The 14429-nt window shown below is 48.0% G+C and overlaps 1 protein-coding gene across 3 annotated transcripts in view; it reads right to left on the minus strand.

The window, feature by feature from the left end:
- ERI3 (ERI1 exoribonuclease family member 3) overlaps positions 1-12374 on the minus strand; it is a 132223-nt gene extending 119849 nt beyond the window's left edge. For 2 of the 3 annotated variants that reach the window (XM_086617390.1, XM_086617389.1), the window contains exons 1-2: positions 12365-12374; positions 2598-2872 (exon numbers count right to left, since the gene is read on the minus strand). In XM_086617390.1, the coding sequence (XP_086473516.1) occupies positions 2598-2849 (252 nt within the window). In that variant the 5' untranslated portion in view covers positions 2850-2872; positions 12365-12374. The remainder of the gene's footprint in view (positions 1-2597; positions 2873-12364) is intronic. The other variant, XM_086617391.1, reaches the window with a different exon arrangement.
- Positions 12375-14429: the final 2055 nt, after the last annotated feature.

The raw sequence follows: 14429 nt of genomic DNA on the forward strand, positions 1-14429 counted from the left end.
ATATCTGTTGAAAGCCATCAGAAGTCAGGACTGCAAGGATGTCACTGTTCCTCTGTGGGTTTAGGGCAGGGAGCATGAAAGACCCTCCGTGCCTGACCCAGATGTGGTAAAGCAGCCACGAGGCATTCAGCCAGAGGTCCCAGGCACTGAAGCCACAATGCAGACGGCTTCCCAGGGGAATACCGCTGTCCTTGACCCTCCTTGATCCCCATTACGGAGGCCATACCATGAGACCTTGGAGGGAGATTGGGCAATGTAAAAGGGAATGGAAATGAAGGAGTCTTCAGGGCTCTGGAATGAGCATGAAGGACTTCCCCAGGGATCATGCCAGAGAGGCTGCTGGCTGCAGAAGAGCACAAGCAAACACAGTGGGAGGGGGAGCAGACGCAGCAGTCACACACCTTAGCATATATAAAAAGATAGCTCTTTCAGTAGTTTCTGGTAAGAAATTGGAGTATTTTGAAGAGCAGTCAGTGAGAAATGTGAAGTGTGCTGCACAGTGGCAAGCGTACTCTGCAAGACTTTTAGGCTGAGCTGGCTAAGTTTACAGCTATACCTACCCACTTGAAGTAACCTGGATCATGGCTTAGCTCTGTACACAGCCCCCTCATCAAACCCCACTGCATTTGAATTTCATTGTACCTAGACTTCTACATCACAGGTATTAAAACACAAGCTGAAAAAGGATCAGGATCACAGCAAAGATCAGCACCTGACCATTCCTAGCTCCCAGGTCTGCCCTCAGACCATACCTCCAAAATCTGTCTGCCACTGCTCCAGCGAAAGATCCTGTCTCTAAAACCTTGCACAAAATACCACTGAAACATAGTTTGCTCACCATGACATGCAGCCCAGCAGTGAAGAGGACAAAAGCTGTGCTGGTCAGCAAAAAGGTGAGATGTAGGTAGAGGCATCAACTATAGTCTCATTTTATAAAGTTGACTGTTTCCAGCAGGTGCCTCCAGCCTTTCCAGCTCCACTGATTCCCATGTAGCAAGAGCTTTCTTTGTCTAACCACTTTGCTGGTGAGGACACGTGGACTGACAGGTTTTTCCACACACAATATGATGCAGACAGGCACTGAACACAGTAGACTGGAAAAACAACACTGAAGAACATCTCCACCTTAAAGGTGCTATCTCACCAACAAAATATATAGCAGATCTGCATTGGCCCAGACCATTACTTTCCCTGGCAAGGACTTGGGGACAAAGCTCCTTAAAACAGTAGTAATCATATTCCACTCATGCTCCTTTTTACTGCCAGCTGTAAACTAGCTCCACATGCATCATGGTTTTGCATCAAAATGTGCACAGACCAAACCCATATCCAAAGGGACAAGGTAGATCCAATTTACAGCTTTGACAGGTCTGTGCACCCGAGGCAGAGCGTGCAGGAAATAGCCTGACATCTCACTTGGAGGGCGGTTAAGACCCTGCTAGCAGAACTGGCTGCAGAGCCACAACAGCCTCCCACAAAGACCCAGCAAAAGAGCAGGGAATTTGCTGTCCATTTTTCAAGAAACACGAGAGGCAGGCGGCACTCACCAAGGCACTGCCGGGAAAGAGAGGAGTCAAGTTTGATCCCAACTTGCAGCGTCCCTTTGAAAGGGCAAGTCCAAGGGAAACCACAGTCGCACTGGGAAACGAACACACTGTATCGAGCCACTTCAGTAACAAGATACTACACTGAAAACTGCTTAGCCTTTGGTATATTCGAAATAAAGCAAACAGAAGTTATTCTGACCCAATGCATGTACTGGCAATACCTGTAAGAGGCCAACTGCTTGGCAGAGAAGGGTGAGAAGCTCAAGTTCAATTTAGAGACTCAGAAATTCTGTTTGTTTGTTACCAACCCAATATTAGGTGTTTTTTTTTTTTCTTTTTAGTATGGTTTTCTAATTTAAATGGAAAACCCAGGCCCATCTTGCTGACAACTGAAAATATATTTACTAACACACTCTGCACTACTATGGAAGAACTATCTGCAGAAAAACCTCCGTACTTCATCTGCATCTCTGTATGTCTCAAGTGGTAGGGCACTGGAAAATCTCTCTGAAGCTGAACTCTTCCTTTCTCATTACACTCCAGAGTTAACACCCAGGCAAGATAACTTTAGGAAGATCAGAGAGCTCCAAACTATTGCTCTTCTCTACTTAGAAACACCATCATGTTGCACATTCATATCAGTCAAACTGTTTTTTTCCTAAAACTGTTGGCTATCAATAGCCTCTTTCCTTGAAGAATCAAACAAGTTTGCCACGAGTACTGTTCTAATGCAGGTTCCCAGCCAAAAATTTTTAGGGTCTCCCCAGTTCAGGCAGATGACAAGCATACATGACTTAAAGATGTTCTCGGTAACACATGAATTGTCACTTCCTTGATGGAAATCAGGCTCCTTCATTCCATTCCCACCAAATGGTCCTGGCATTGCTCCTGAGAGAGCAGGTGTCTGGCAAGAGCCCTGAGGACCAGCAACAGAAAGGAGGTGGGACGAACCTGAGAAAACGAGTAAGCCAGCACTGTGTTTTGTCCTTCCACCTCTCAGAACAGCAGCAGCAACGTGCAAGGGGATAATTAACAGGATTGACTATTTACCTGAGGATGAATCTGTGGTTTATCACACGTAGCCTCAAAATCCAGCACTAAGAAGTAGTGATATCTCTGTGGAGGGAAGGATGACATTGCTGCCATGGAAGCTCCAAAGCCGTGGGACGCCAGTTTCCTGCTTACGATGGAGCCGTACCCTTTGAGAACACCAGCCGGGAGGAGGGAGCACACAGCTTGTCTTGCCCTTGGAAGTAAGTTTTGGGGAAACCTTGCTGCTCCAGTATGGAGGCGTGCTATCATTGAACATCCAGAGGCATCTGAAACTAGAAGATAAACTCGCGTTACTCGTGCACACATACATCTCACCTCTGCCACTATCTCTTTACTGTCCTCCAACAGGGATTTTCTCTGTGCTTCCTGGTGGAGGTTCCAGCATCACAAACCTGAAATAACACAGTAACCTGCTCTAAGCACAACAGATGACATTTTGACTGAGCTCAAGGTGTCCAGAATCACAGGCAACTGGAAATTAACCTCTGCAAATGACTCTAAATTAAGAACTATGAGACACAGAACAGTCATGGCTCCAGGCACCAGATCACAGCCCCCTGCTGAACCTTATCACAGCACCACACAACACAAACCACTTAAAACATAGAAAATCTGATCTAAACCCCATCAGAATTTCTGAGGAGGCCTTTCATCTTTTCGCATACAATGCAACTTCAGATACATGGTAGGAATTAAATACAGCAATACACATATCAGTGCTACAACCCATCCAAACAGCTTGGCCCTGAAAACACCCGTTAGTCACACTGAAGCCTCCCACTTCCATTACAAATCCATGTGTTTGGTGGCTGGAAGGCTCCTCCCCAGGGAAGTTCTTATTTGTTCTGTGTATGAGGTTTCTTGGAGATGTGATTCTAGTGCTACACTTGATTTCCTACTTCAGGTACTTCTCAGAGGAGGGGATCGTTCAGCAAACCCACACGTGAACTGCAGGGACTGTAAAACACAAGCAAGACTCTACAGTGTCCCTCCCAAAGAAATACTCACCCAGCCATCACCTTCTGATGCTTCTGTTAATAACAAATGTTATTAAATAGATTACATTATCTACGTGAGACTGCCTGGATTTTCCTCCCCTAACCTTTTTCTTTTAAAATGCTGCAGGAAAGTGGTTGAGTCCCCATCCCTGGATGTGTTTAAGAATAGGGTGGATGAGCTACTTGAGGATATGGTTTAATGGGGATTAGGGATGGTTGGACTCGATGATCTCTAAGGTCTTTTCCAACCTAGAAATCTATGAATCTATGAAAAACCTGACAGGACTGTCACTGCCCAAGGTAGGCCAGCCTCCCAGCTGTCCACAGATACGCATTTACTGGTTTGAGGGTTCAAACCAAACTCCTGGAGGTGTTACATAGCTGGGTACAGTGACCAATGGCAAAAAACAGGCAAATTGCAACAACCCGGTCCTCCCGACCAAGGATATGAGTACCCCCTCTAACTGTAGATCTATACACACACCTCATCACATGGACATGGAGATTTAAATCCATCCCCGCAGCTGGTCCCGCTGCTCGTGGCTCTGGGCAAGCGCTCCATCGTACCACGTGCCACCCACCCACCCGGTTTCTGAGCCTGGCCTCCCCGCGCCTGCGCTCGCTTTTCGTTCCGCCGTGATGGGCAGGGAGCACACGCCACCGGACACGGAGCCGAAACGGGCAAGGCGAAGCGGAGGACTCGCCGCCCGTGAACAAAGTCGCTGTTTGCACAAAAGACAGCGTTTGCTCTCTCCCATCCGTTAGTCCGTCAGGTAAATAATGCACGTGCCAAAACACACACTTAATGAGGTAAATAATACGCCTTGAATAACGGCTAAATCTGTATTTACCTGCGAGACCAGAGAAACTCGGAAGGACCAGATTAGGAGATAATTGCGGCTGAGCAGGTTGTGTGCTTCGAGTAAACACGCATTTGGTAACCTTCCCTTTCCAAGGTTTTGAGTGAAAGGCAAAAATCAAAGGAGCTGAGATGTTTAAGACTGAGCCAGTGACCACACTGCCAATTCCATGGTGTAAATGTATTCCCACCTTGTGGCTTTCACGTTTTGGGGGGCTGCTGGCTTTATTAAAGCAGTGCGCCAGGCAGCACGTACCCAGAAAACTGAAAATCCAAGTTACAAAACCGTAACAAAGAGCCCAACATTGCATTTATCCTAAAGAGGCTCAGTTCTACCTATTGCTTTTCCATTTACAGCTTTTACTGTCATTAATAAATGCATTACAGCCAAATAGAAGTTAGTTATATTCACTTTCAACCTGCCCCAGATAAGAGATATTCAAGGTATACGTGCTTTAAATCTTCAAGTTACTGGCTATGAACCTAAAGGCCCATCACAGCAAATATAATATCTCAGAATAAAGCAGCTTGTAAGTTGGTTGTGGTAAAACCTGGTCTTTAGCCTACTGCATAAAGTAAAATATACAGCCAGAGTGGGGGAGGCAGGCAGGCTCCAACCCCTATATCAAACACAGGCAATAAAACACACATCATCCACCCACACACAGCAAGATCAGTACTCCTCTACTGTATCTTAACCACAAGACGAGGGCGTCAGACATGAACCCCACAAATCTTCAGGCTGTCCGGCACTGTGCACAGCAGTGCTGAGGTCCCCGAGCCACTGAGTCCACACAGCAAATGGCAGGATTCAGGCACGTCACCTTGCGGACGTGGCAGCACCGCTCCGTGTCACACGGGTACCGTGGGACATCAGCAGAAGGAAATAACAGCCAACGTCTAGTGTCTGCTTGCGCTAACAACTTCTGCACACGGTCCATGTCTGACGACAGGATCAGGCTCCCCATCCTAAAAGCAGCCTCTCTCCTTGCTCTCCCACGTAGCAGAGGGAGAAATGCTCCGAACAAAGGTGTGCAAGTGGGCTATTGCATGCCGATTCCCCTACACAGACAGCATACAAATAAGAGCAACCCCACTGCAAACTCTGCACCTTCAGCCAAATGAAGTTTTAACTGCATGTTTACCCAGCCACTGCTGTAGGTGCCCTGGGAAGACCTCACATCATCTTCTTTGGCAAGGTCAGAGTGCCTCAGAGCACAAGATAGCTGGTGAGCAAACACACTTTATTAGAAGTCATGTAAAGCATTTATAACAGCTACAACAACGCAAAGCACTAGTAATTGTCCCTTTTTTTTTTTTTTCCAACTGACAACATAAGCAACACAGCTTCAAAAATTAGAAACCCGGCTCTATCCATATAAATCCACATGTCCAGTGATTGCACTTCCAAATCTACACAAAACATCACATATATATTTCTTATGCACACAGGGTCAGATTATAATCTCAGACAGTGCAAGCTGTCACATCTGGCATTCAACCTACTAGGTTAATATTTCATATCACGCAGTTCCAATTCCTTACACCGATACGTATGAAAACGTAATGGGACCATGAACCAAGGCTGGACCTCAGGAATTATTTTGACAGATTGTACACAGACCTAGGAAAATGTGACAGCACTTTTCATTTGCAACACCCAATAACACGGGAAATGGCCATGTGTGGTGGGTTTCAGGTGGCAGAAAAAGTTCTTGTTATGTGCTGTATAACAGTGTGTGCCACACATGACATCACCCGCTATAATCGGCAACTGTCTTTTAAAAATAATTTTAAAAATGGGTATCAGCTGCAGATAACAGGACAAGCTCAGGCTGACCACAGCTCTTGCTCGTTAGTGGTCCACACACATGATAATAAAGCAGGACAGTTTGATAACCACCAAGTAAGCAAAGCCAGGAGGAAGGCAAGAGCCAGCTGTAGCCGCCGGCTTGCCAGGAGCCCCACCGAGCGAGACGCGGAGAATCTGCACCTACGGCTGTCACACTCCAGGCTTCCCACTGGGGAAGCTGCTTAGTGGCAACCACAAGCAGCAAGGAACTCCTGCCACGTGAAGGACACCGGTGACAAAAACCAGCATGGCACTGCAAGTGCCTTCCCCAACCTGTGGGACAGCCCCAAAGCCACATACAGAAATGCATGCCACGTAAGTTGCAGAGGACTCAAATTAATCAATGGAGAGACACATGAGCCTACCAACTTGAGCTTCATGGGTTCTTTGCACATAACATTAGTATTTACTTTTTACAACCGCATCTAATTAAAATCACCTGTCAGCAAGAGCTTCAACAGCTTGCCTTTAACCCAAAAATACTCCCCTTCACTGCCCAGTTTGATAAGGTGACACAGGGAAGGGGCAAGAAGACAAACATCTAAGTTCAGGTTGGAAGGGTGACCCAAAAAATTGTATGAGCGCCTCAATTTACATGTTAAATTACTTTGTTATGGCAATATGGCCCTCCACTATATTAAAAACCAAACAAACAAATAAAACCCCACATACTAATCTAAAGGATAAGACCAACTAAAATTAAAAAATAAAAGCAATCTTTGGGAGTCGTACACTTCAATTTATTCCCTGTGCAAAGCCTGGGTAGGGGCAGCTGTGACTCCTGGCCTCCGACAGACAACTGAACTCAAGGCTGGAGCAACCAAAACCAATCCAAAATGTAAGTCAGGTTTGTCTTAGTTTATTAAATCACAGTGCCTTATTTTATTAAATTATAAAGAGTAAAAAGATGGGGCAATAATTTTTGTAGAACAAAATTGCATACATTTAGCAACATCTGGAACAGAGTATAACGAAAAATGCAGGACTTGCATTTTGGTAGCTGTTCAAATGCATACTCAGAGGTCAAATATGAGCCCATATTTCAGTTGTGTGAAGATATAACTAAAGAACAATAGAGACGACTCCATTTTTTAAAAAATCAACCTTAACCTACAATCAAATATTTCATTAGACAAACTACAGTCCAAAAATGACAGCACCTGGCTAGCCCACGAGGCAGGAAACGAGAGGCTATGAACAAAACCAGCTTATCCACTGTCACTGTCCAAACTCGCAAAAAAAAAAAAAAAAACCCAAACCAAAGTAAAACAAACAACAAAACACAAAGCTTTTGGAACCATTTTAATAATGTAACATGATTTTAAACAGGTAAAATCGCTTCTTTAATTTGTTAACCTCACAGTATCACCCCTTGAACATGAATCCAGTACACTTCCATCCATGGTTGCACACCCTTCACTTTGGCTGAGTTTGTCTCAGCACTGCTAGAACACCAAGTCCATGTTTTGGAAAATTCGTAACATAACTTTCCCAAAGCATTGCCACAGGATGCCTATACGCTGCCCCATCGTTACTCAGTGCAGGTACAACTTGGCATTAATCATTTTGTTTTCACAGCGCTCCGCAATCGCACCCAGCCTCCTCCTGCTACAGATGAAGAGGTCCCTGTTCTCAAGAACTTACAGTCTAAAATTAGATACAATACAACAAGTGAGGGTAACAGCAGAGAAGAATGAGGGTTCAATAAAAAAATAAATAAATCACTCTCTATAGGCACCGTCTTCCCTCTACATGGGCATTATGGAAGAGATAAGAACACAGAAAGAGTTGACTAAAGGATGGAGGGCACTCTCGGGTTAAGGAAGGTCTCTCCTGTTTCTCGAGCTCATTCTTCCCGCTGCATTCCTTCGCTGATACGTCAAAGGCACCAGATATGTCAGCGCACCAGAATCTCTTCCATTGTGACATCACAGACGCGATGGCTTGTGAGATCACAATGACTGAGGCCGAAGGCGCTGATTACTTAGAGAAGCACTTGCTGGGGCTACCATACCCTACGACGCTGGGAAACAAACACATCTCAGTTCACTTGACATCACAGTGAAACCCGCATGAGACTCCACACAAACAGACCACCCAGAAGCTGTCCCAAAGACGTGCAGTACAATTCCACTCCAGTTTTATTAGGCCACCTCTGCTAGGCAACCCACTTTCGTCAGCTCCTTGACTGGTCTCCTAATACAGGCTTTGCCGTGTATTTTTTTTTTAAACCTTCTCCAAGAGTAACTGCGGAGAGGCAAATAGGTCTAAGCTGGAGTCTGAAGAAGTTCCACACAGCAAAGGACTGGTCACTTAGAGGAAACGTATGGAAGGAAATTACAAAAATTAAAACTAAGAAGCAATAACAGAGATGCATGTAGCAAGAGACTGGAAAGCTGTAGTGGAAGAGCAGACAGGGTATCAAGGAAAAGAACAGTTGCAGAGGATCAGACCAAGAACCCTCTAGTCCAGTCCCCTGCCCCTGCATGGGAGCCATAGGAAAATGCACCAGGGTGAAGCTACACAAAATAGGGTTAACCAAGCCAATAGTTCTGGGAGACCAAAAGGAGGCAGGCCTGGCCTCTCCTCTTGGTCTTACTCTCCTGCTCATTACCTTACACCAGTTCCTGAGCTTGTCTGGCCCCTCTGTGAGCTGATTCAACCACAAGAACCTATAAAAGGGCTAATGCAGCCAGAATAAAACCCAATTAAAACAAGATAGTTTCCTGCCAGTTTAGTGAGATGAATCAGCTCAGGGTCAGGCTGGATGAGTGCCAAAGCTCAAAGGAGGGGATGGGCCCTCTGGCAGAAGCAGGAGGGACATGAGCCACTGGGAGCTGTTCGTTGGCTCAGTCACTCATCAAACCAGGTACTCAGACCAGGATAAAGACACCTGGGATGGCGTGGCACTTTGCAGGAAATGGGGAAGGTATCTTGGCTCTAGCTGCATAAACATGTAAAACTTGAAGTCAGAAAGCCCATCAGACCATCCTGTCTGAACTTCGTGTAATGCTGGCCATAAAGTTTCCACTTCATTACTCCTGAATCGAGCCCAAAGGTTTGAACATCTTTCAGAAAAAGTTTCTGGCCTTGAATTGCAGCATCAAGTATGGAGGGTCCCCACTACCTTCAGAGAGTTTGTTCCAATGGTCAATCCATTTGCTGTCGTAAAATAACACATCTTGGTTTTCATTCAAACTTTCCCAGCCCTGGTCTTTGGAGCAAGTTCTGAAATTTATGGCATTTAAGTGCTCTCAATTCATAGCAGAGCTCCCAGAGCCAGGAGTAAGAGATATGTAGCTACTACACTTCTAGTCAGTAAAAGCTACTACTGCATATTGGCCTAATTTAGTGGAAAGGAGACATAGCAGGCCAGCCTTTGTTTAATGGAATCTAGCATGCATAATTACTTGATTTTCATACACATGAATGCCACAGTTGTTCAAACCACTTATACAGGCGCACGCACACCTTCGTTATCTGAAAAAGGAACTTGAAGGTTAACACCGGAGAGCTCCAAATTAATCTCAGTCTGGATTCAGGGACACGACACTTGGCATTGCTCAATGCAATGTTCACTTTTGATCTTCAGAAATTAACTCCCGAAGTGTTAAAAGAAAGTCTGTACTCTGCCAAAGCTCTGTCCTGGTGGACAGGCAAATGCTCCAAGCAGGGCAGCAGCTACAACGAGGCATGGCTTCCACAGAGTCCAGTCTCACGAGTCTGGAAAACCAGTCAGGGAAGATGCTGACTCTAATATTCAACCACAGAAAAAAATAACAACTGCAACAAATACATCTGAAAAAAAAAAAATGTTTTTTTGGTCGGGAGTGAAGTATCTTTAACTGCAAAACATATCTGGAGTGAATACAACTTCTCAGCTGGCATTTAGCCAGCACAGGTAACTTCCCTCAGGGGAGAGATAAGTTGCCAAATGGTATCTAGCAGCAACAGTCAGGACCTCTGCTCTAGGATACAGTTTGAGAGCCACAACTTGTCCTCTTCTCCCTTTCACCAGACCTGTGCTCTACAGTCTTGTTGCCCTTCACTGGAGGTAGCTACTGGATCAATACAGAAGCAGAGCCAAGTGCAAAAACTTTGCACATTTCAGTCTCTTCCAGAACTCCGTTTCCAAAATTTAAGGGGGGGAAAAATTAAAATATAAAATCAAGGCCTACCAAAGTTAACAGAGTCAAAACAAGATAAGCACCAGAACTGCTGTAATTTGGTCTCCTAAAGGAATCAAACTGAAGTTAAGTATCTCTCAACTGCAGAGCAGAAACTTTCAGTCATATCAGTGTATACTTAATGCAAGGACTTCTTTATTTAGCATAAGCACACGAGCATTTTCTTTTTAATGCTTTAATGGGTTTCTTCTTTTGGATTTTGGTAACACTCAAACCTGTCTGGCTTTAAACACAATAACTTTAAAAAAAAAACACAAAAAAACCCAACACACCATTCATTAAGAGCAACCCAAAGTTTGAGATGAACGTGAACCATAAAAGGGTCACTCTTTGAAACAAGACAAGCATTTAGTCCGCACTATAAATTAACATGAAAATTCAGTTGCAAAGGTCAGAATTCAGTACTTGAAAACAGAAATGTCTGAAATCAAATTTCTCGAGCCCACACATTGAAGAGTAACCAACTGGACTTCTAACACATTACTAATTTTAAGAATAATTCATTCTTAGAAACGAAAGTTCAAACGCCAACTTTAGTATCAAGTGATATGAGATGCCACAATGTTATAAAGAGCAACTAAAGAATAAAATAAAGTTACCGTTAAATAAATACATAAATGAAATCCTCAAGCAACTGTCTAACATCATCTGATGGGACAAGGCGCCTTTGCGATGTACCTGCCCAGAGCCCTGCGTACCTCATCCTTTCTGAAGCACAATGCAAGCACTAACCTATTAGAAAACTTGCTGGTCCCTTGCATCGCAGCTGAAAGAAAATATTAAGAGTTCAGACTAAGGAGCAGCTGTCAATCCACTAATTTCTGAAACCAAAAGCTCAATAAAGAAAAGAGATAAACAAAGGAGGAGTAAAACAAATGTCAGACTTATTAGCAAACAGGCCAGCAATGACCACATAAATCCACCAGACACAGGACTTGTAAAAGACAGAACATAAGGAGTAAATGACAACACCCTTTCATACATCTCGATTTAGAAGAAACACCTGTAACAGTACAGCAGCAAGAAAAGAACATGAGAAGAAATCCCTACTGCCAGTCAGGAAGCAAGTAAACGGATCCTGCTCTTTCAAGCCTTCTCAAGTTTACTTCACTTGAGACGGGTGACCAGTTCAATCCCAGAGGATAAAAAACCGGGGGAAAAATAAAATAAAATGAAACCTGCTACTCCCCCATCACCTCTGTCTGTGAACCTCCACCTCCCAAAAGGAAAACGAAAAATCTTCGTTGCTGCTGCCTCGCGCACACCCCCGCTCCCCGGGTGGACACGTTTTTCCCCTCCTCAAGCCCCAACAGCAACTGATCCCGCTGCGGCTGGGACCCGGGCGCCGCTGCCACCGCCACCCTCAAGGCAGAGCCGGCGGAGCGGAGGGCCCGGCGGCCCTGAGCTCCGGCAGAGCGGAGCCGCGGCTCGGCGTCGAGCGAACGAGGCGCCGCCGCGCCTGCCCGCCACCGCCCCGCGCCCTCCCCTCGGGCCGGAGCCGCCCCCCGTCCCCAATGGCCTCCCCACACTCCCGCCGCCGCCCCGCCCCAGCCCGCAGCCCGGCTCGCCGTCCCACATCCCCGGCCGCCAGCCGGCCGGGCCCCGGCTCAGGCCGCGCCGCCGCGGGGGGCCAGGCCGCGCCCCCCCCTCCGGGCCAGGCCTCCACCCCCCGCCCCGGGCCACGGCGGCCCCACGCCTCCACCAGGCCCGCCGGGCCCCCGCGCCGGCCGGGCCCCGCAGCGGCCGTGCCGCCGCTCGCTGCCCGGCCGCGCCGTGCCCCCCCCCCGCGGCGGGGGCCGCCCCGGCCCGACCCTCCCCCTTCGCCCCACACACACTCCGCACCACGAGTCCCCAACACCGCCACTCACCTCCGCGCACTCTGACCCTCGACCCCGCTCTGAGCGGCAGCGCCGCTAGCCAACCGCAGCGCCGCCTGCCGCCGCCGGGGGCGGGGCTTCCTCTTCGCCGCGCCCCCTCGCGCAGGCGCACGCCGCCGGCCGCCGCGCGGGGCACGCTGGGGCTTGTAGTTCGGCGCCGTCGCACCGCCCCCTCGCCCTGCCCCGCCGCGTGGCTGCGCCTCGATGGCGACGCTCCGCCGGGTCCTCCAGCCGGCCGCACCCCTGCGTGCCCATCGGCCACCCCTTCTCCTCCTCACGGGCTCACCTTCTCGCGTCTCCCGGGCCCCCCCTGACACCCCGTGTGTCCCCAGGGGCCAGCCCGTGGTGTCCCCCAGTCGCCCTCTGTCCCCCCGAGGCATCCCCTCTGTGCTCAGCCGGGGCCCCCGCAGCTCCGGCCTCCAGCAAACGCCATGTCCCCTGTGAATGTCATGCCACGCCTGCACGGAGTTCCCGTTGGCTGCGGCAGGGAGAGACCACGTCCCCTGCGCCAGGCGCTGCCCGCGGACACAGCTCTCATAGGGCACCCCACTGCTGTGGGGCTCACCGCGCCGCTCCACTTGGTTCTGGATCAGGTTGATAGTGCCAACGCCGATAACTCTTTGTCGGTCTTACTGGTGCCCGGGTAGGGCTGCACCAGTAACCGCAGCTGACGCTGGCCAGTGTTTCCTACCTCTGTTTGATTGGATTAAGTCAAAGGCAGCTCCCTCAGCAAGCCTAGGGCTGTCGTTCCTCCCCGTCACTTGGACATCAGTCACTGGCTTCCAGTGCTGTGTTTGAGGAGTTCTCTGATCCTAAACCTGTGTCTGGATCTTGACCAGTGTTCGCTAGACACCGCTAAGCCGTGGTGGCATCTCCCCACGCACATGGCTGGTACCGTCAGCCAGGATACTCAAGTCTTGCCTGCAACGATACTGAATCTTTAGCCTACTGTCCCGTCCATAACCTTTGGAAAGTGTGGCAGCACCAACAAGTCTACTAGCTGGGGCCATGCCCCGCTTTGCTTCCTTCCTTGCCCCTTGCATTAACTCACACTTCCACATTTCAAGCCAGCAGCTCCTTTGCACCATCCCTGATACTCCACACGTGTACAGAGAGCAAACTCGGAGTCACTGACTCGCACAAATAGGACTGTGAGGGATCCTCGAGGTCACCTCACCCGTCCTCTGCCCGCAGGTGGGAGCAGTCCTACCTCTCTGTCATCTTGCTGTCCTCTTCAGACTCTCCCTTAAGCCTTTCACTGGCTCCATGCCTTAAAACATTGGACAAAGGCAAGCACCAGGGTGCAGAGAGCACTGACTGCTGCTCCACACGGGGCGGGCTGCTCGCACTTTCCTGGCTGCCTGGCCGGATTTGCCTTCCTGCCTTTAATTGTGTTACTGACTTTTCAGGCTGAATTTATCTTTTTGCTCTGTTTGTATGCAGCCTTGAACTTGGGAGGCCTGAATCATGAAAGTAGTGTGTCAGAACTATAAAAATACCAACAGCAAACCATTTAATAATAGAAAGAGCTCCTTTAAGCCCTCTTAGATTTGGCATCTCTCAGCTTCCCACCCACAGAAGCAAGGATAATGTGAAGTTTTACTTCTAAGCTTAGCTGTATGGCTGTGATTTGTCAAGCCTTTGGTGACTGATGTATGGTTTGCCGGGAGCCCAGGAGAGCGAATTGAGGGCCTTTGCACTGTAGCATTCCTTGAGAGATCCGTCCCTGCCCCTCCTTATCAGTGATGGAAACTGTCTGAGACATGCTTGAAATCACACTGCAACCCCAAAGCTTGAAATTCAGGGCTCGCAGCCTGTGTTTCTAGGAGGATGAGAGAGGAGGCCTTTTCACTGCTGACCTCTGCATCTAGCAGTAAAAAATAAGATTTTTCTCAGTCTAGACAAACAGCGAATGGCCCTTAGATGTGTGCATGTCCATTAGCCAAGCCTTGTACTCTTTCCCAAGTTCTTCAGGCAGCACAGCAGGCAGGAGATTTCCTCCTGCTCATTTTTTTGGGGGACGAACCCCCTTTTCCCAGCTGAGCATCTGCAATAA

This window comes from Tauraco erythrolophus, chromosome 10 (assembly GCF_009769465.1).
Source record: "Tauraco erythrolophus isolate bTauEry1 chromosome 10, bTauEry1.pri, whole genome shotgun sequence".
Lineage (NCBI taxonomy): Eukaryota > Metazoa > Chordata > Aves > Musophagiformes > Musophagidae > Tauraco > Tauraco erythrolophus.